Source organism: Apodemus sylvaticus, chromosome 11 (assembly GCF_947179515.1).
Source record: "Apodemus sylvaticus chromosome 11, mApoSyl1.1, whole genome shotgun sequence".
NCBI classification, from domain to species: domain Eukaryota; kingdom Metazoa; phylum Chordata; class Mammalia; order Rodentia; family Muridae; genus Apodemus; species Apodemus sylvaticus.
Window position 1 is genome coordinate 17,377,859 of NC_067482.1, and position 21,244 is coordinate 17,399,102.

Here is a 21,244-nt window from a genome sequence, read left to right on the forward strand (position 1 = left end):
TTGAACATACTAGAAGCCACTAAAACATCACCACTTTTTACAGTCTGAGTAGTTAGTTTTACATAGCTGTTATATGCAATTGATATTAAGAGGAAAGCAGTATTTTCCTTCCAAGAGTTTGTGATATGTTTTTTAATATGGTCAGGCTCTTAAAATTTCAACTGAGTCATCATTTGAATGTAAGCTTACCTAATATATTTTTTTTTTTTTGGATTTGGTTTTTTCGAGACAAGGTTTCTCTGTGTAGCCCTGGCTATCCTGGAACTCACTCTGTAGACCAGGCTGGCCTCGAACTCAGAAATCTGCCTGCCTCTGCCTCCCAGAGTGCTGGGATTACAGGCATGCGCCACCACCGCCCGGCTTACCTAATATTTTTAAATATAAATGTACCTAATGTTTAAGCCACTCTAAACCCCAGATGAAACCAAATCAGGATCTAGAGCAATATATATTTTATTCATGGCTGCTGGAATTTAAATTCAAAAGTCAGATTAAAAAGTAAATAAAATGTATGCTGTGCATGGTGGCATATATATGTGTGTGTGTGTGTGTGTGTGTTTGTGTGTGTTATATGATATGTGTATATGTTGTGTGTGTATATGGTGTGTGTATATATATATATGTATATGGCATGTTTGTGTGAGAATATGAATTTGTGTGGTCTAGGACTCAAACCTAGGACTTCATACCCATGTTCAGCACACACTTTACTGCTAGCCACCCTCCCAGCCCTAAAATAATTTTTTTCTGTACTAAAATATATAATATTAAAAACTGGTTGCTGGATTTTTGTCAATTATTGATAAAATAAGATTCTATTTATGATAGAATTTATTCAGAAAACGCCTTATATCCAGATGTGAAAGAATCCTGTTTATAAAATTTAAGTGACTCAAGTTTAATATAATAATTTAATCAGTATGATGAGAAAATTTATCAAAAGTTCAATATTAATTCAGTGGTTATGTTGTGATTATTTTTTATAATTAAGTTGAAAGTGCATAAAGACTTCCAATTTAGATATTTTGAATCTCATGCAAAATTTTTCTAAGGTTTATTTATTTATTTATTTATTTATTTATTTATTTATTTATTTTGTTTTGTGTTCATGACAGGTTCTCTCTACATAGCCATGACTGTCCTGGAACTCACTATGTAGAGCAGGCTGGTCTCAAACTCACAGAGATCTGCCTGCCTCTGCCTTCTGGGTGCTAGGATAAAAGGCGTGTGCCACCATGCCCCGCAGATTTGTTCAATTTTTATTTTATTTGTATGAGTGTATCCTGTGCTCATATCTGTGTGCACCACATACATGCTTGTGCCTGACGCATGTACCCAGAAGTGTATTTTGGGTGCCTTGAAACTGGATGACTGTGATCTATCATGGGGTTGCTGGGAACCAAATCCAGGTTCTCGGGAGAGCAGTACATGCTGTTTTGCTTTGTTTTTTGAGATAGGTTTTCCTGTGTACTCTGGCTGTCCTGGAACTCACCATAGAGCAGACTGGCCTGGAACTCACAGACATCTTCCTGCCTCTGCCTCTGTCTTGGAGTGCTGGGATTAAAGGTGTGCACTACCACCGTCCAGTGCATTGTCTAATTTTAAATTATATATACATTTTGAAAGCATGTGGGAATGGTAAGAAATTGTGTCATCATAGATCACTGTGAATGCAGTAACCACTGTGAAAAGGGAAACAATCTCACAAGAGTGAGTTTTCTGGGAGATTGGAGGGAATGGATGTGTTTAGCACTCTCTCTCTCTTTTTTTTTTTTAACAGATTTATTAATTAATTTGTTAATTTTATGTATATGAGTATACTGTACACTGTAGCCATCTTCAGACTCACCAGAAGAGGGCATGGGATTCTTTTTTTTTTTTTTTTTTTTTTTGGTTTTTCGAGACAGGGTTTTTCTCTGTGTAGCCCTGGCTGTCCTGGAACTCACTCTGTAGACCAGGTTGGCCTCGAACTCAGAAATCCACCTGCCTCTGCCTCCCAAGTGCTGGGATTACAGGCGTGTGCCACCAGGCCTGGCAGGCATGGGATTCTATTACAGATGGTTGTGAGCCACCATGTGGTTGCTGGGAATTGAACTCTGGACCTCTGGAAGAGTAGTTGGTGCTCTTAACTGCTGAGCCATCTCTCCAGCCCATACTCAGCACTCTTAACGCTATGCTTTGGTTTCCACAGCAAGAAAAATTCCTACTGGTTTTAAAGCAAAATGGAAAAGTACGAGAACCTAGGATTGGTTGGAGAGGGGAGTTACGGAATGGTGATGAAGTGTAGGAACAAAGACAGTGGAAGAATTGTGGCCATTAAGAAGTTCTTAGAAAGCGACGATGATAAAATGGTCAAGAAGATTGCTATGCGAGAAATCAAGTTACTAAAGGTAAGAGCATGCATGAACTGAAAAGGAAGTTGCTTCTTGTTCAAGACTGCTACATTTGAAGGAAAACATTACTGGAAAAGAAGTAAATCTTTTATTTTCTTTAAAACTTGTATGTTAGCAAGGAATGCTCTTTATTTTTGTCGGTCTGAAAAATTTTTTTTTTGTTTTTACTTTGTTTTTAAGATTATATCCACAGAAAGCAGAATTATTTGAGTTCATTACGTTATGTTCACATTTGATTCCACTGTTATGCTGTCTCTCAATGTTCCCAGGAAAAGTTCGCTGTCTGCCTTATTGTACTTTTAAAAATAAAGATTTATAGCCAGGTATGGTAGCCTATGCTCTTAATTCCAGCATTCCAGAGACAGAGGCAGGTGGAGTTCTCTTAGTTGGAGGCTAGCCTGGTCTATGACTAGGTAATATCCTGGTCCCAAGATAGCCAGACCTATGTAATAGACTGTCTTAAAAAAATAAAAATAAAAATAATAAAATTTATACTTTCTGTTTCATAGCCATGATGCCCACATTTCAACAAGGTTTGTTCCTATATGAAATAGATTAATTTCTCATGTGCAAAATTGTCGCCTTTTTTTACTTAAATACAGTTTGATTAAACACAGTTACTGGGTCGTATGTTCTTGTAATTTTTCCCTTTTACAGCTGGCAACACTGTGTTATTTATTTATTTATTTATTTATTTATTTATTTATTTATTTTTAAAGATTTATTTATTATATGTAAGTACACTGTCACTGTCTTCAGACACTCCAGAAGAGGGCATCAGATCTCATTACAGATGGTTGTGAACCACCATGTGGTTGCTGGGATTTGAACTCAGAACCTTCAGAAGAGCAGTCAGTGCTCTTAACCACTGAGCCATCTCTCCAGCCCCACACTGTGTTATTTATATTTGGGGAGTGTCAACCTGTTGTTTGTCTTACTCCTTTCATATATATATATATATATATATATATAGAATTGATGAACAGACTTCGGGATAATCACTCCCTTCTGTCTGTCCCTCCTCGTTCCTTCCCTTCCTTCCTCTCTCTCGCTAGATGAACCAGGGCGTCGCTCATGCTAGACAAGTTCTGTTACTAAGCTGCGCCCTCAGGCCCTGGAATGCCTTTAGTTTTATGGTAATGTGGTACTGTTGGAGCATCTATTAGTAAAAGGTTCAGTTAGGGAAGAAGACAGGATCTTGCTGGGGATAACAGAAACCACTGGCTTGTGATCATTTCTTCATATCATAGGGCTGACCATAGGACTGCATTCTGTTAGCCTCAGTTTCTTTGAATTTGTACTTTTGAGTTTTTTTTCTAATGAAATGATTGATTTTGGTCTGATTCTTTTAGCAAGTGACTGTGTGGCTGTTACACAATCTGCCTTTCCTTGTGAGTTCCAAGTACCATTCTGTTCTTGTGATTTTTAAGAAGTGACTTTATTATGTTTTCTGAGAGGAGAAGGAACAATATGCTCTTTGTACTGTTTTAGAATTTGAATATACTTTTACTATGAGCATTGTTTATGCATTTTATTTATATGTTTTTCTTACACTAATATCTTTTAAATGATAGCTAATTGCTTGCTCACGACTTGATCTAAAAATTATTTTATATTATTTTTAATAACAGCAACTGCGGCATGAAAATTTGGTGAATCTGTTGGAAGTATGTAAGAAAAAAAAACGTTGGTACCTAGTCTTTGAATTTGTTGACCACACGATTCTTGATGACTTGAAACTCTTTCCAAATGGACTAGACTATCAAGTAGTTCAGAAGTATTTGTTTCAGATTATTAATGGAATTGGATTTTGCCATAGTCACAATGTAAGTATTAGGTATGATCCTTATTTTGCCAATCATTCACTATATATAAACTAAGATGTGACCTGGTTTAATGAGATATTTATTTCAAGTTTGAGCCAATAACATAAGGAATTAAATTTGGTATTGCTAATTTTCACATGTCATAATATACATGTTTCTAAAAGGCTGTTAGGCCCTACTGGACAGTTGAAGGACACACAGTGGGGACCTATTGTCATTAGCTATATGACATTTAAGAGTTTCTTGTTCTTGCTTAATAAGTATATATAGTGGGCACTAAGTTCTGTAATCTGTATTTACCTGTTAATTTATTAATCTCTAATACTTATATCTTTTGAAGAAAGTGCTGACATCAGTGTACTTTGTGCACAATTGATTGGCTGTGTGCTCAGGGCCCAGTGCACATGTCAGAGTGTAATGTGCAGGAGTCGGCTCTCGACTACCAGGGAAGTCCTGGGGATGGCCTAGGGTTTTATGCTTGGTGACAAGTGCCCTTACCCACTGAGCCATCTGTCCAGCTCCTCTACCCCTGAATACTAAAACGCTAGATACTTCACTTATAAACTAGACTTAAATATTTGTTCATTGATTATTTTTTGTTCTTTTTAATGTAACATTTGATGATTTGGCAAAATCATCATTGAAGTGATGAGTTTTGATAAATATGTATACCAAGGAGCCTGTGTTTTTCTGACTCATGTTTTTTTCCCCTATGTGTAGAGTATGAGAGTGTGAAAACTCTGTTCTCATCTAGCCTGTACCAGCAGTGTTTGTTTTGTCTTTTGAACACTATAGAAAAGCACCTACAGGAAAACAACACTGTCAAGGCATAAAACGAATAACTCAACATATTGTCAGTTTTACAAAATATTTTATTTTTTTAAAGGTTTATTTTTATTTTATGAGTATACTGTACCTGTACAGATGGTTGTGAGCCATCATGTGGTTGCTGGGGATTAAACTCAGGACCTCTGCTTGCTCTGGCTCTGCTCGCTCCGGCCCAAAGATTTATTTATTATTACATGTAAGCACACTGTAGCTGTCTTCAGGCACTCCAGAAGAGGGCGTCAGATCTCATTACGGATGGTTGTGAGCCACCACGTGGTTGCTAGGATTTTAACTCAGGACCTTCGGAAGAGGAGTCAGTACTCTTAACCACTGAGTCATCTCTCCAGCCCACAACATATTTTATGTAACACCTTGTGATACAATCATCATGAGTGATAGTGGCATATGGTTTGAAAACTGAAGATAATCTGTCGGTAGAGTACTTGCTTACTGTGCACAGCACTGGTTGCCTCTCAGCACATAAACCAAGTGTGAGGGTGCCTTTCGGGAATCCCAGCCCTTGGGAGGTAGAGGCAGGAACAACAGAAGCCATTCTTGGCAAAGTAGCAACTATGAAGCCAGCTGCATGAGACTCTCTGTCAACAGATACCTAAATAGAGGCTGGAGAGATGGCTTCCCGGTTAAGAATGCTCTCTCTTTTGCCAGAGGACCTGTGCTGGGTTCCCAGCACTCATATCAGGTGGCTCTCAGCCACCCCGTATTCTAGCTTCAGGAGATCTGATGCCCTTTTCTGGTCTTCACTGACAGTGCTTACATACATGGCACACACTTACACAGAAACATAAGTAAACAATAAGTAAAAGGAAAAAGTGTGTGCTATCACCTAAACATTGGTTGTTTTCACTTTTCCTATTTATTATCTTCAGTTTTTATGGTCTTACTGTCTCTTCCCACAGTGTAGTTATAGTATAGTATATAGTATAGTATATAGTATAGTATATAGGGTGACTATATCTGGGTGTACATATATAAATTATTCCATAGAGACATCTAGTTTACTTCAAGCCTAAGAGAACATTGGCTTTCTTTGTGAGGTCCCTGAAACAATGATACAGTGTCAGAAAGTTGATGTTTGAGAAATCCAATTTGACATTGTTTTTATCATGAAGGCTAACATTAATCAAGCTCAGGAAACTGAATGCTAGCTTAATAGATCAGAGATAGGATTGTCACAGGAACAGACTACATGATATATAATAGTAGTTCTGACTATACAGAAAACTGGATCAGTATGAAGTGCTTGCATCTTGGTAATTTTTCATTTTTTAAAGATTTATTTATTTATTATATGTAAGTTCATTGTAACTATCTTCAGACACACCAGAAGAGGACGTCAGATCTCATTATGGATGATTGTGAGCCACCATGTGGTTGCTGGGATTCAAACTCAGGACCTTCAGAAGGTCAGTCAGTGCTCTTAACCACTGAGCCATCTCTGCAGCCCTTGGTAATCTTTCTTATTGCTGGGACATTATTTGACCCCAGCAACCTCAGGAAGGACAGGTTGGTTCTGGCTCACAGTTTGAGAGCAGGGAAGCCATGGCGGCAGGCATGCGAGGCAGCTGATCACATTGCATGCAGTCAGGCCACAGAGAAATGAAGCTGGAGTTCTGCGTGAGGTCTTCCTTTCGCTAATTCCAGGACCATAGCCCATGGGATAGTGCCACCCACATTCAGGGTGGCTCTCACGCCAGTTACAGTCTCTGAAACTGACCTTAAGACTCAGCCAAAGATGTATTTCCTAGGTGATTCTAAATCCCTTCTAGTTGACAGTCTTAACTGACACACACATTGCAAGGACATTGGTGAATCCAAAACAAACATACAGACTAAGCAGGTTGTATTTAGAAATATATGTAACAACAATTAATGAGAAAGGGGTCCTACATTTGAAAGAGAGCAAGGGAGAGTATAATGGAAGGATGGGAGGGAGGAAAGTATGTGCTTGTAGTCTCAAAAAAAGTAAAGTTTTTAAAAAGACAGTTTCTTCCTAGTGAGGCTGAAATGCTTAATTATGGGTGGCTAGACTCTATTCATCTGTGCTAAGGATTGCCAATAAAACCAGTATCTATCCCTGTCATTGACTTTGTTCATTTGTTTGTCTTCTTTCCCTTGTTTTTTGTTTGTTTGTTTGTTTTCCAAGACAGAGTTTCTCCATATAGCCTTGGCTGTCCTGGAATTCACTCTTTAGACCAGGCTGGCCTTCAATTCAGAGATCCTCCTGCCTCTGCCCACTGAGTGCTGGCATTAGAGGTGTGCACCACCACCACCTGGCCACCATTGGCTTGCTTTCTGTTGAAGACCATTCCAACGTATGCTGCTTGTATATGCTTCTCTTTCCCTTTATTTTATACCCTTGTGAATGATCAGCCCGTATTTAACTATGCACTGCCTTCAAGGTGTGGGGTTTTAATACTGATTGCTTTTGTGTTTAGTGCATTCCTGTACCTATGCAATGTTTGATTTTATTTTTTTCTACTTAAACTTGTTTTAGTGGATCTCAAAGTTCTGGGACAGATTTTTGGTTAAAAACGTACTGATTTGGGGCTAGGAGATAGCTCAGCTGTTAAGAGCACTGGCTGCTCTTCCTGAGGACCGGAGTTTAATTCCCAACACCCACATGGCAGCTCACAGTTCCAGGGAATCTGACACCCTCATATAGACATCTTGCAGGCAAAACAGCAATGTAAATAAAATAAAAATAAATAATTTGAAAAAAATGTACAGAGTTTGAAAAATAATAACTCAAACTACCATGTGTTCAGGCACATACCACCCACCCCGCCCCTGCCCTCAAGATGGTCAGTAAAACATTCTCCTAAGAATTTAGGGCCAGCCTCCAGCTTCCCATCAGAACACTAATCATTTTTCTTTAATCTCTGCAAGCTCTCAAGCTGTGTGAGCTGTGTGTCAATCCATCACAAGGTGTAACATTGGTTTGGCTTGGATGACCCAGGAGAATGGATTCTGTACCCCTTTCTCTTCAAACTTGTATGGTTTAGCTATTCATTCCTAGACTTCTACAAGGGGATAGTGTAATAGTACCCGTTTCAGGGTTGTGTGGATACAATAAGTTAAAGTACGTAAAATAGTTTGTATAGTGCCTGACACATACATGGTCAAGTGTTTGCTAAGGGATTAGTGTAGTGAAACCTATCACAGAGCTTATCTCTTCCATGCATTTTCCTTGACTATTCTTAGTTTTCAAAAACCAGTTTACTTTTTAGTCTTGACAGTAGTGATTAACTGAGAGTTGATCTGTTGGTTAATGATAATGAGCTTTACTCAGTATAAAATACTAGTTTAGCAGATGCTCGAGACATCAATGTTCTCTTTTGTCCCACTCGGGCCCAGGACTTTAAGCCCTAGAACAACTTTCTATGTCTTCTATTCTGGTACTGCTTGTGGCAAATACCCCAATAAATTATTTTTTATTTAACATCTTATGCTCTGTGGATGTTTTGTCTTAGATCATACACAGAGATATAAAGCCTGAGAATATATTAGTCTCCCAGTCTGGCGTTATAAAATTATGTGACTTTGGGTTTGCACGGACATTGGCGGCTCCAGGGGAGGTTTACACTGACTACGTGGCTACCCGGTGGTACAGAGCTCCAGAACTGCTGGTTGGCGACGTCAAGTATGGCAAGTAAGAGTCAGGAATGCAGGCGAGGACGCTGACTGTTAAAAAGTGGGATGCGTTTGTAATAAATGATCCGCTTAACAATGAAAGGGAGGTCCGGGCTCAGTGTTACTAAATGAGTTGTAATGGTCCCCAGTGCTTTGTCCTTGAAAATTCTTTAAGATGCTTACAGTTCTTGTAAGGATTTTCATAATCTTTTTCCTTTAATATCATACGGAGTTTCTGGAAATCTCACTTATTAAAATAGAAGGCTTGAAGTAACTTTAAGTGACAAGACTTACTACCATGACTTTTTTTTCAGGGGGAGGCGGGGGGAGGTGGTTTGAGACAGGGTTTCTCTGTATAGCCCTGGCTGTTCTGGAACTCACTCTGTAGACCAGGCTGGCCTCAAACTCAGAAATCCGCCTGCCTCTGCCTCCTAGAGTGCTGGGATTAGAGGTGGTGCCACCACCGCCTGGCACTACCATGCCTTTCAAAACCAAAAATAACAACCTAGTAAAGTGCTGTAGAAGATGCAGGCACGGGGCAGACGTTAGTATGCCATGTCTTTCATCATGTAACTTTCTGCTTGCAGGGCTGTTGATATCTGGGCCATTGGTTGCCTGGTCATTGAAATGCTTATGGGGCAACCACTGTTTCCAGGGGAATCTGATATTGATCAGCTACATCATATTATGACATGTTTAGGTAAGATTATACATCTGTGCTTTACATTTTACAGATTTTTCTCTTTGTTTGTGTTGTTTTTTAAGTTCATATATTAAAGATAATGCTTATTTTAGGCGAAGGTAGGGAGCAATAGAAAACATACACATATGTACACACAACACACATATACATACATGTACACATATGCACATATTATATGCATCTTTTATAGTCATATAGCTATAGTCACATTACATACATCCACACATTCATGTGTGCACACACATACATACACACTGACCCACTAGCAAGACTGCTCAGTGTAAGAGAGAAGGAGGTGGTTGCTGAAATTAAGTAGAATTATAAATCTAAAAGGCAGGAAAATTTAAAAATTATATTAACAAAGATTTTATTAGCATGCAATCAACTACCTTGAGGTTGCTCAAAGTCACTGCTGATTTTAAAATGTTGCAAAAATTATAACAATGCAATTTAGTGAGAACTCAAAATAACTCAGAAAATCCTAGAAACCTGAGCCTGGATCTGAACATTCTTACCTCCAGCCCCTCAACAGCAAAGATGCCCTCATCACTTCTACCCCTGAGTGAGCATTTGGTGAGATCCAGCTCTTCTCTTCATCCTTAACTTCATCTCCAGGAGAAGATGAGAGAAACAAAGACTTACAAGATAGCAATACATTTTAGGGCTTTTTTTTTTGTTTGTTTGTTTTCTGAGACAAGGGACTGACTGAAGCGCAGGGTGTTCTCAAACTCTATCCTTCTGCCTAAGTGTCTAAGTCTTCATTGCATCAGTCTCCCAAAGTTTGCGACCACAGATGTCATCACCATGCCCTGACTCCTAGATTTTACTTTTTGTCCTTAGTGCTTTGGATGAAATTCTAAAGCTAGACTCTGAGGCTTACATTTGTTAGAATATATAATTCATATTCTAAGATAGATTTTAAAATGGAAAAATAGGAAAACCCTTAGAATAATTTAAAGTTTTGAGATTAAGAATTTATGAAATATGTGATTTCTTACAGTAGAATTTTTATTTGACTGTTTATCATAGGGAGGAGGGAGAAAGAACCGGGGGTTTCATCCATATTGAATGCATATATTAATCTTTTTACTATTTCATATAGTATACTTATATAGTACTTACAGTTTTAGTATAAAAGATTTATAAAATTTAACTTTTCATCTATACAGCTCAGATATAATAGGTATTAAAATTGAGATAAAGGTTAAAATGCTCAAATCTAAACTTAGATATAGCTACACAGTCTGTTGAACAAAAATTAAATTTTTAGAGGGAAGAAGTGATTTACCTGCAGTAGATTCAGTCCATGTGACTATAAACTCTTTGTTTTGGGGAAGGATGGTACATTTTCCTGTTAAAAGTTGTAGTACTTCATCTGGAGTGGCACAAAATGTCTTTTACCTGCCATGTCTTCACAGTTAATTCTGCTTATAGCTATATTTAAGTTTTTAGATTAAGGTGTTTTAAAATCAGTGTTCATTTCCTTGTGCTGTCTTGCGTCAAGACCCTATAAAGACTTCCAGGTGCCACTGTGCTAGCAGGGTTGTCTTAGGTTGATCTGCTGAGACGCTCAGGCACCTGTCTCCACTGTTTCTGTCACCTGTTCTGACAAACACTCATGCTGTTTTTTTTTTTTTTCTCCTAGGTAATTTAATTCCAAGACACCAGGAGCTATTTTATAAAAATCCTGTGTTTGCTGGAGTAAGGTTGCCTGAGATCAAAGACACAGAAGCAGAACCGCTCGAGAGCCGTTATCCTAAGCTCCCTGAAGTTGTGATCAGTTTAGCAAAGGTGATTGCACTTTTCTTTCTTTGTGATAGGACATTTGTATAATACAGAGACCTGACTCATGTGTGTCTCTCACTCTGTTTCTCTCTGTCTCTGTTTCTCCCTTCCTTTCTGCTTTCCTATTGATCTTTTAGGTCAACAATTTCCTCAGATGGTTTTAAATTTTGTACACTAAGAAAAGGTTTAAATTTGTTACATTACCAGAGGTACTTCTGAAATAAAAGCCCTAAGTCTTTTTCTTTTATTTTTTGAGATTATAATATAGTTGCATCATTTCTCCCTTCCCTTTCCTCTCTCAGAGTCTTCCTTGCTCTCTGTGAAGTTCTTGGCGTCTTTTTAATTAATTGCTATTATATGCATATATATATATATATATATATATATATATATATATATATATATACTTTCTAAATATAACCTGCTTAGTCTGTAGAATGTTACGAGGTTCTAGGTTCTAGGGCTGACCGTTTGGTACTGAATAACCAGTCGATGTCCTCTTCCTTGGGGAAAACTGTTTCTCTGGCTCTCAGCGTTCCTTAGTTGCTTATAGTTCTTTGAGTTCAAAGCCTTGCAGAGCCTGAAATTTTTATCTGTCTTAAAATTTCAGAGAACATTTCTAACATGTTCTAAGTCTGAAAACATTCTCATTTAAAAACATAAAAACTGTTTTAAATAGAAATAAAAACTAAAGAGAAATAAATGTAAATAATTGGGCATAAATTCATAGGCTCATAGTCAGTGCTATTATCGACACTTTTTGCTTAGACATTGGATTTGTTGAAGCTAATTTACAAATGACTGTTGCTTTTGTTTGTATGTAGCTTAGAAAACTAGGATTTCCACTGCATTACCTTGTCTCTGAGAGTTGACTCTTTGACATTGTTAGTTCAGAAAGTTATTGTTCCTAATTGTTCAGGGTCCTACAAAAGAGTATCCTTAAAACGCCAGGCTCATGCATCCATTTACTTGATGATTTTGATGTCTTTAACTCACTAAGAAAAGTTTAGATAGGGGTTAGAAGGATGGCTGTCAGCCAAGTATGTGCCATACCTAGCTTAAAAGCCAGGGGTGATGGTTAGTGCTGTCACACTCGAAACATCTGAATCATTTGGGAAGAGGGTCTCTTAGCATGCCTAGGATGACTACATTAGTTGAGGTAAAAAGACCCGCTCACTGTGGGTGCCAGCACTCCCTGGGCAGGGATCCTGGACTGTGAGAATGGAAAAGCAGCTCAGCACTAGCACACATGCATTGTTACTCCCTTCCAACTGTGGATGTATGGTTGGCTGCTTCAGGCTCCTGCTGCCTTGTCTTCTTCATCATGATGTACTACGCCTTGAATTATGAGCTAAAATAAGCCCCCTTTCCCTTAAATTGCTATTTTAAATCACAGAAACAGGAAAGGAATCTAAGCCACTGGGCGTGTCTGTAACTCCCCTAGCAATGCAGGGTCAGGGAGCTGAGGGCTGGGGAGACAGGGAGGTCCCTGCAGCCCAGCCCAGTTGGTGAGTTCCTGATTCAGTGAGAGGCTGTCTCAAAGATGCAAGGTGCAGAGTGATTACAAAAACAAACTCTCCACATGAGTGCTGTGTTTCCACACATCACATGCACCCACTTGGAGATAATGATGAATTATAGTAAGTTAATAGAATAATACATGTCTTCTCTTCTCTTTAATCCTCTAATTGTTTTTTTTTCTGAGACCATCTTTATATTTTTAAAAAGAGAAATAAAATTTAAACTGTTGCTTATTATACATCCCTTTAGAATCATACAATCTTTTTAAAAAATATTATTTATTTTTATTTATGTACAGTGTACTTACACTGTAGCTGTCTTAAGACACACCAGAAGAGTGTGTCAGATCCCATTACAGATGGTTGTGAGCCACCATGTGTTTGCTGGGAATTGAACTCAGGACCTCCAGAAGAACAGTCAGTCAGTGCTCTTAACTGCTGAGCCATCTCTCCAGCCCCTAGAATCATACAGTCTTTTTCGGTTTTTGTTTTTGTTTTTTTTGTTTTTTTTTTATTTTTTTATTTTTGAATTTGGTTTTTTGGAGACAGGGTTTCTCTGTATAGCCCTGGCTGTCCTGGAACTCACTCTGTAGACCAGGCTGGCCTCGAACTCAGAAATCTGCCTGCCTCTGCCTCCCAGAGTACTGGGATTATATAGAATCATACAATCTTAAAAACATTTTGTTTTAGATTTTTTTTTCTGAGTCTCTGTGTAGCCCTAGTTGTCCTGAAACTGTTCTGTAGACCAAACTGGCCTTGAGATCACAGAGATCCACCTGCCTCTGCCTCCTGAGTGCTGGGATTAAAGGCATGCACACCACCACTGCCTGACTGTTTTGGAATTTTAAAGAGATTTATTTTACTTTTAGTTTTGTGTGTGTGTGTGTGTGTGTGTGTGTGTGTACACATTAGTGATGGTACCCACAGAGTCTGGAGGTATATGGGAATGTGGCTAGGCTGTGAAACAAACTTAGATCCCTGTGCTCTTAACTGCTGAGCCCCTCTCAAATCTCTGATATATACCTTTGTAGCACAGAAAGCAGGAAGGGTTGGGCAGGATAGGCCTTCTGTATCTAACTTTACTAGTGATTGACTCTTTGATCATCTTGTTTAACTTCACACTACCTAATACTTTTTCTTGGAGTGTGTTGAAGCAAATATAGTAAAAGTTTCAGCATCAACCATATCACTTAAAAGTATCTACAGAATCTGTTCTGTTTTTATTGGTGTTGAGGGATTTCAGTGGATTGGAGCAAGACCTTGTTTAATGAGGTCATCTGCTTGAAGCACCTGGCACAGAGGCAGCAACAGAGGGCTCTTCCCGGTTGTTCTGCAGTAGCTTATGTTCTAAAGGCTTTACAGAAGCTGTGAGTTGTGCTCTTCTGTTGCTGTTGGGATGACATGACACTGTGCTGCCCAGGCTGCCTCCAGTGTGCATGGTGCTCCTGCCTCTGGCCACTGCAGACTGGGGACAGTGCAGCCACGCTTGAGCTGGCTTTGTGTCAGCTAACTTCTAATTAGCAAATAATCATCTCTTCAGATCATAAAATCAGTTGCCAAAGTTTTAATTGGTTTTCTCTCCCTCCCTCTCTTCCCTTCCTCCCTCTCCTTTCTCCCTTCCTCCCTTCCTCCCTATCTTCTTCCTCCTTCCCTCCCTCCCTCCTCTTCCTCCTCCTCCTCCTCCTCTTTCTCTTCCTCCTCCTCCTTTTCCTCCTCCTCCTCCTCCTCCTCCTCCTCCTCCTCCTTCTTTCTCTCTCTCTCTCTCTCTCTCTCTCTCTCTCTCTCTCTCTCTCTCTCTCTCTCTCTCTCTCTCTCTCTCTCTCTCTTTCTTTTTTCCTAAGGCAGTGTTTCTCTGGAAATCACTCTGTAGACCAGGCTGGCTTAGATTCACCTTCCTCTGCCTCCTGAGTTCTGGGATTAAAGGTATTCACCATAACTGCCAGGCTTAATTGTTTTTTTGTTTTTTTGTTTTGGTTTGGAGGAGGTTGTTTTATTTGTTTGTTTGTTGTTTGTTTTTAGCTTTTTGAGACAAGGTCTCTCTGTATAGCCCTGGCTGTCTTGGAACTCTCTGTACAACTCTGTGTACACCAAGTTGGCCTCCAGATCACAGAGATCCACCTGCTTGTGTCTCCTGAGTGCTGGAATTAAAACAGTATGTCACCATGCTCAGTATTCTTTTGATTTTAATTTTTTTAGATTTTTATGTTTACAGGTGTCTTTCTGTCATGTATATCTATGCACGCACCATGTGTGCTCAGTCCCAGTGAAGGTGGAAGAGGACATTGTTTTCCTGGTACCAGAGTTACAGATGGTTGTGAATTGCCGTGTGGGTGTTGGGATAGAACAGTTGTCCTCTGAACAGTACTCACTTCTCTTAACCACTGAGCCATCTCTTCAGACTCCCTCCCTTCCTCCTTCCCTCTCTCTCTCTCTTCCCTCCTTCCCTCCCTGCTCTCTCTCGTATTTCTTTCAGTATAAGGTGTTATCTGGTATGTGGTGGCACATGCCTTTAATCCCAACATTCAGGAGGAGGCAGAGGCAGGTGGATATCTGAGTTGGATGCCTTTCTGTTCTACAGTGTGAGAGGGCTACACAGAGAAGCCTTGTCTTGGAACCAAAAAAAAAAAAAAAAGTTTTACTATGTAGTTTGGCTGGCCTATAACTCACTATGTAAGCCAAGCTGACCTGGTCTCATAGGCATTGGAGAAATGGCTCAGTGGTTAAGAGCACTGGCTGTTCTTTCAGAAGTTCAATTCCTACCAACCTGGCGACTCATAACCATCTGTAATAGGATCCAATACCCTCCTTTGGTGTGTCTGAAGACAGCTACAGTGTACTCACATACATAAACAAGTAAATCTTAAAAAAAATCTTGAAAGAGTTGGGATTAACAGTGAGTGCTGAGTTAAAGGCATGCAGTACCATGTTCTGCTATAATTTCTTTGCTAATTTAAATTAGGATATTTTCTTAGTTAGGGTTTTGTTGCTGTGAAGAGACACCATGACCAAGGCAACTCTTTTTTTTTTGTTTTTTTGGATTTTGTTGTTTTTCGAGACAGAGTTTCTCTGTGTAGCCCTGGCTGTCCTGGAACTCACTCTGTAGACCAGGCTGGCCTCAAACTCAGAAATCCACCTGCCTCTGCCTCCCAGAGTGCTGGGATCACAGGTGTGCGCCACCAGTGCCCAGCTACCAAGGCAACTCTTATAAAGGCAAAGATTTGGGGCTGGTTTACAGCTTCAGAGGTTCAGTCCATTATCATCACAGTGGGAAGCACGGCAGCGTGCAGGAAGACATGATGGTGGAGGAGCCAAGAGTTCTACACCATTCTTTTTTAGAAAACATTTCTTGACAGGTAGTGGTGGTGCACGCCTGTGATCCCAGCACTCTGGAAGGCAGAGGCAGGCAGATTTCTGAGTTCAAGGCCAGTCTGGTCTAGAGTGAGTTCCAGGACAGCCAGGGCTACACAGAGAAACCCTGTCTCAATAAAACCACAACCAAAAAATGAAAAAACAAACAAACAAACATTTCTTTTTTTTTAAAGTTTGTTTTTTTTTTAAATAATATTTATTTATACAGCTGTACTATAGCTGTCTTCAGACACACCAGAAGAGGGCATTGGGCCCATTTCAGATGGTTGTGAGCCACCATGTGGTTGCTGGGAATTGAACTCAGGACCTCTGAAAGAGCAGTCAGGGCTCTTAACCTCTGAGCCATCTCTCCAACCCAAGAGCTCTACATCTTGAGCCAAAGGCAGCCAGGAGGAGACTGGCTTCTGCAGGTAACCAAGAGAAGGCCTTGAGAACTTGAAGACCTCAAAGCTCACCTGTGCACTGACACACTTCCGCTAAAAGGCCACACCTCCTAATAGTGCCACTCCCCGTGGCTAAGCGTATTCAAAGCACCACAAATATAAAGAAAACCTATAGATGTGCAGGTAAAGCTCTGAAGCCTCCCAGGTTCAGTCCCTGGGAGCTACATGGAGAAAGGAGAAGGCCAACTCCTGCAGGTGTCCTCTGATCTCACAAATGCACTGTGCCTCGTATGAATGCACATACCACACACACACACACACCTATACACAGACACATGGCAATAAATATAATTTTTTAAAAACTGAAAACAGGATAATTTCTAAGTTGCTATTGGTTAATGTTTTTGCTTGTTTTGTTTTATGTTTTTGAGTTTTTGGGACAAGGTGTTGTTATGCTAGCTACCCAGGCTGGCCTTGAACCTATAACCCGTTCCTCAGTCTCCCAAGTGTTGGGAAAACAAGTATGTACCACCACAGCCAGCAGTTACTCTTATACTTATGCAGTCTCCTTTGTTTAAACTTTGTACTGTGCTGAAGGAACCAGGTTGTGTTGTACAGCCCCACAAGTGAAGTCTAACTTGGTGCTGCTGCCTGTACTCGTATAGACAGATAGTAGAGTTCGAGACCAGAATAAGTTTTTTTCTTGGAAACACTGCACTGCTTCTTAGAAATTTGTGCATTTATTTGCATTTGTAGATACTCAATGCATGCTGGGTCTGTTTTTGTGATATGAAAACCACTGGTGGCCACTATTGTAATTTGTGCCTTATTCTGTTTACTAGCTGTAAAGAAGAACCCTGACTTCTGTTCTTGAAGAAGACTTGTATGTGTTCTTGATTTTTCAGAAATGCTTGCACATTGACCCAGACAAAAGGCCGTTCTGTGCTGACCTTCTACACCATGATTTCTTTCAAATGGATGGATTCGCTGAGAGGTACAGTACTGGCCTGTGCTCTGCAGGCTGCAGGGACCAGGGTCAAAGGGAGGGCTCCAGAGCCACTGTCCTTGTTGTCACTCCCTCTGCAGGATGCCAGCCTTCTGCAGCCTACTCCATTTGCCCGCCCTTGGCAGGAACGCAGTCCCCAGGTGGTTCCTGTGTTTATTAAACTGGAACTGCTGGATTTCATGAAACAGCCTCTTTTCTGTCTTCATGTGGTGACACCGGCCATTCATTCAGGTCACTAAACTCTGTGGTGTTGCTGTATCTGTGCAGTTACATTTCTTGTTGCTGCCAGACTTATGCTACCACAGGCCCAGGGGTCCAGCTTATGCTGCAGACGTGCTGGGTCCTTGATACGTCCGTGCTGTCTCAGTGGCTGCGGGTGCTAATCCAGGCATTAGTGTTAGCATTGCTGATCACACCTGTGTGTAGGATAATGTATATATCTAATTATGTGTGTCCATGTGTGTCTGAATCTGTCTGTGCACACAAAGGAAGGCACTCAGGGATCACAAGAGGGCAGAAGAGGTGGTGCTGGAGCCAAAAGCAGTGGTGAGCCTCCTGCATTGGTGCTGGCAACCCAACTCAGCTTCTGTAAGAGCGGCCTGCGTTCCTAGCTGCTGAGCTCTCTCCTGCCCTAAAGCTCTGCCAGTTTGCAAATCTCCTAAAAACTCTAGCTTAATACAAGACATCTGGATTCTCGCATTTGCTTTTATATTAATTTGTGAACTCTGTATGTTATTTTTGTTTGAAGAAACAAATTTATGTGTGTATTTTTAATAGTCTTTTGAGGTAATTTAGTATTCTTTGATTCTATGTCAAACTTAAATAGTATACCAGAGCTTGGTAGTTGTAATTTTTTCCTTCTATCTTTTTTTCTCTGTTACTCTTTTCCTTCCTTGTTTTTATTTTTTAATATTCAAGGAAGGGTCTTGCATTGTACTTCAGCTGATCTGAAACTCACTCTGTAGCCTGTACCCAGCTTCTCCTGCCTGGGCCTGTAGGCTGCCGAGATTTAGAAGTGTATGACGTCATGCTTAACTATAGTAGTTTCTTTATTTAAAGTTTATTTTATTTATATTTATGTTGAATGTGTGTGTGTGTCTGTCTGTGTGTGTGTCTGTGTGTGTGTGTGTCTGTGTGTCTGTGTCTGTGTTTGTCGTGTGTGTCTGTCATATGTGTATACTCCACAGGGGCTGGAAGATTGTATTAGATGCTGTGGAGCTGAAGGTTTAGACAGTTGTTCCTGCCAGAGGCAGTTGCTGGGAATCTGGTGTGGGCCCTCTGGAAAGCAGCAAGCACTGTGGAAAACTCTCTCCAGTCCCCTCTAGTGGTTTCCAAAAGACTGGCTGCAGTATGAAATCTAAACCATGTCAATGAACTCTGCTTTCTCTGTTGCATTAAATCTATGTCTGATCTTCTGACCTGATGTCTTCTTCTCTGTGCACACTTCTATGATATACTCTCACCATTTGAAGTATATTGGTAATGTTGAATTATGTGGACCTTAAAAATGTAGGTATGTTTCTTTATATAAGATAAAAAATTATACTCCATTTTACCAGAAAATCTTTGAACTATTGAAAGACCTCTAAGATCCCAAGTTAACTGAATTGTAGTTTTTTACATGGAAAATTGAATTTTATTGTTTACAGAAATATTTTCAGTTGATTTCCTTGCAGTGAGCAGCTCACCTTATTCATTGTCAAAGCAGAGTATCTGCCACATCGCCGTCTGGAATAAGCATGTTTTTCCTGTTCACCTTCAGGCGAAGGATGTGTGTGGCTTGACTGGTATTTGGGCCACCATTTGAGTGCGTCCCTTAGGACAACCAGGACAGCCTGTGGTTCTTGTCTTCTTGTCCCGAAAGCCGAGAGAGATGTGCAGGGGTTCGTTCATCAGTAGAATTGACCCTCTCCCTGCCTCACTCCAGGCATCCTTAAGGGAGTGAGTGGCCGGGAGGAGCACAGGAGCTGGGGTGCTTTGCTCAGTGCCTGGTGAGCTGCCTGCCACAGCCTCACCCTGCACTTCTTACCAGCAGCTGTGCTCACAGGCTGGTGCACACATGCTCACGCCGAGGCTCCCGACAGGCTCTCCCGCACCCGAAGAAGGCCTACGGGAAAAATCTTAGGAACTATTCATCTGGGATGGGAGTTTTCTCTTTTCAATAAAATGGATTAGTTTAATACTGAATTTTAAATAATTATCTTGAGGTTTTTCCTAGGTTTATCTTTCTCATTAATTGTATTTTAATTGAGAAATATACTTTTATATAGGTTTTCTCAAGAATTGCAGTTAAAAATAGAGAAAGATGCCAGGAATAATTCTTTACCTAAAAAGTCTCAAAACAGAAAGAAAGAAAAAGATGATGCCTCAGGTGAAGAAAGAAAAACACTTGTGGTGCAGGTAAATGTTTATGCTTTACAGTTTAAATCTGTGGGGGAAATAATGAAGATTTAAGTTGTTTTTTTTTTTTAAGTTTTTTAAAAATTAGATGTATTCATTTTATTTTTTACATGAGTATTTAACCTGTGTATATGTGAAACACATACAGGCTTGGGACCTGTGAGGGTCAGAAGAGGGCATTGGATCCTGTAGAACTGGAATTTCATGGTTTGTGAACCACCATTTGGGTGCTGGGGATCAAACCCTGGTCCTCTACAGAGCAACAAGTGCTCTAACCACTGAGCAGTCTCTCCAGCCCAATAATGAATATTTTATTTATTTATTTATTTATTAAAGATTTATTTATTATTATATATAAGTACACTGTAGCTGTCTTTAGACACACCAGAAGACAGAGGGCGTTGGATCTCATTACGAATGGTTTGTGAGCCACCATGTGGTTGCTAGGATTTGAACTCAGGACCTTCGGAAGAGCAGTCAGTGCTTTTAACTGCTGAGCCATCTCTCCAACCCCCAGAAGATTTTAAAGTTTTAAAATACTGAGTAAATTGTTAACTTTCAACTTGGTTGCAAAAGAATACCTAAATAAAAAGATAGTGTCTTTCCTATAGACAGTAACTTTAAAAAAACAAACAAACCATGATATATTATATTTTAAATGCTCAACAGGTACTGGAAGGCGCCGTAGGGTTGCTTAGACAATCACCTTACATAAAGTCATGGCTTGAAGGATGTAAGGGAGTGCTGTTCTCTGGGCTGAGGACGAGAAACCATGCCCAGAACATGGCTTTGAGTCACCCTGCGTGACGTGCTTTGCTGTAAGATCGTCATAGCCACACATTGGAGACAGTCATAAGGCAGGGCAGTCACTAAACACACGGGTGGGGTTAGCTAGGTGGGCTACAGCAGAGCGGGGCATCACTTTTCTGTTACAGGTGTTACCCTACAGCCTTTAGCTTCTGGGCTGGTAGAAGCTAGAGGCTTGCGATGCTTAGCAATGCAACCTCAGTTTACCGAGAGGTCCTGAGGAAGCTGGGTCAGATGCAGGATGTGAGTGGCCGCGGAAGGGAGGAGGGTACTCCAAGATAACTTGGCTCTAGACCTGCATCCATCTCTCCTAGTCACAGCTCTCACCAGTCCGCTACAAAACCTGTGGCACAGATGCAGCTCCAACAAGACTTGAGTTCCACACACTCATCCAAGAATACTGGGCATCTCTGTCCATGTACATGCATAAGTATACATGTACATTCACATGCTTACACATATGCACAGGTGCGCACACACATCACATGCACACACACATACATGGGGAGCAAATGCATGCAACTTCATTCATTTTTCTTCCTTAATAATAGAAAATAAAGATATTACTTTTAC

General features: G+C 40.2%; 1 protein-coding gene across 4 annotated transcripts in view; it reads left to right on the forward strand.

Annotated features, from left to right (window-relative positions):
• Nucleotides 1-21,244, forward strand: part of Cdkl2 (cyclin dependent kinase like 2) — a 37,546-nt gene that overhangs the window by 1,841 nt on the left and 14,461 nt on the right. For all 4 annotated transcript variants that reach the window (XM_052198574.1, XM_052198578.1, XM_052198577.1 and 1 more), the window contains exons 2-8: nt 2,192-2,390; nt 4,025-4,219; nt 8,539-8,717; nt 9,286-9,398; nt 11,047-11,192; nt 17,364-17,452; nt 19,735-19,864. In XM_052198574.1, coding sequence (XP_052054534.1) covers nt 2,223-2,390; nt 4,025-4,219; nt 8,539-8,717; nt 9,286-9,398; nt 11,047-11,192; nt 17,364-17,452; nt 19,735-19,864 — 1,020 coding nt within the window. In that variant the 5' untranslated portion in view covers nt 2,192-2,222. The remainder of the gene's footprint in view (nt 1-2,191; nt 2,391-4,024; nt 4,220-8,538; nt 8,718-9,285; nt 9,399-11,046; nt 11,193-17,363; nt 17,453-19,734; nt 19,865-21,244) is intronic.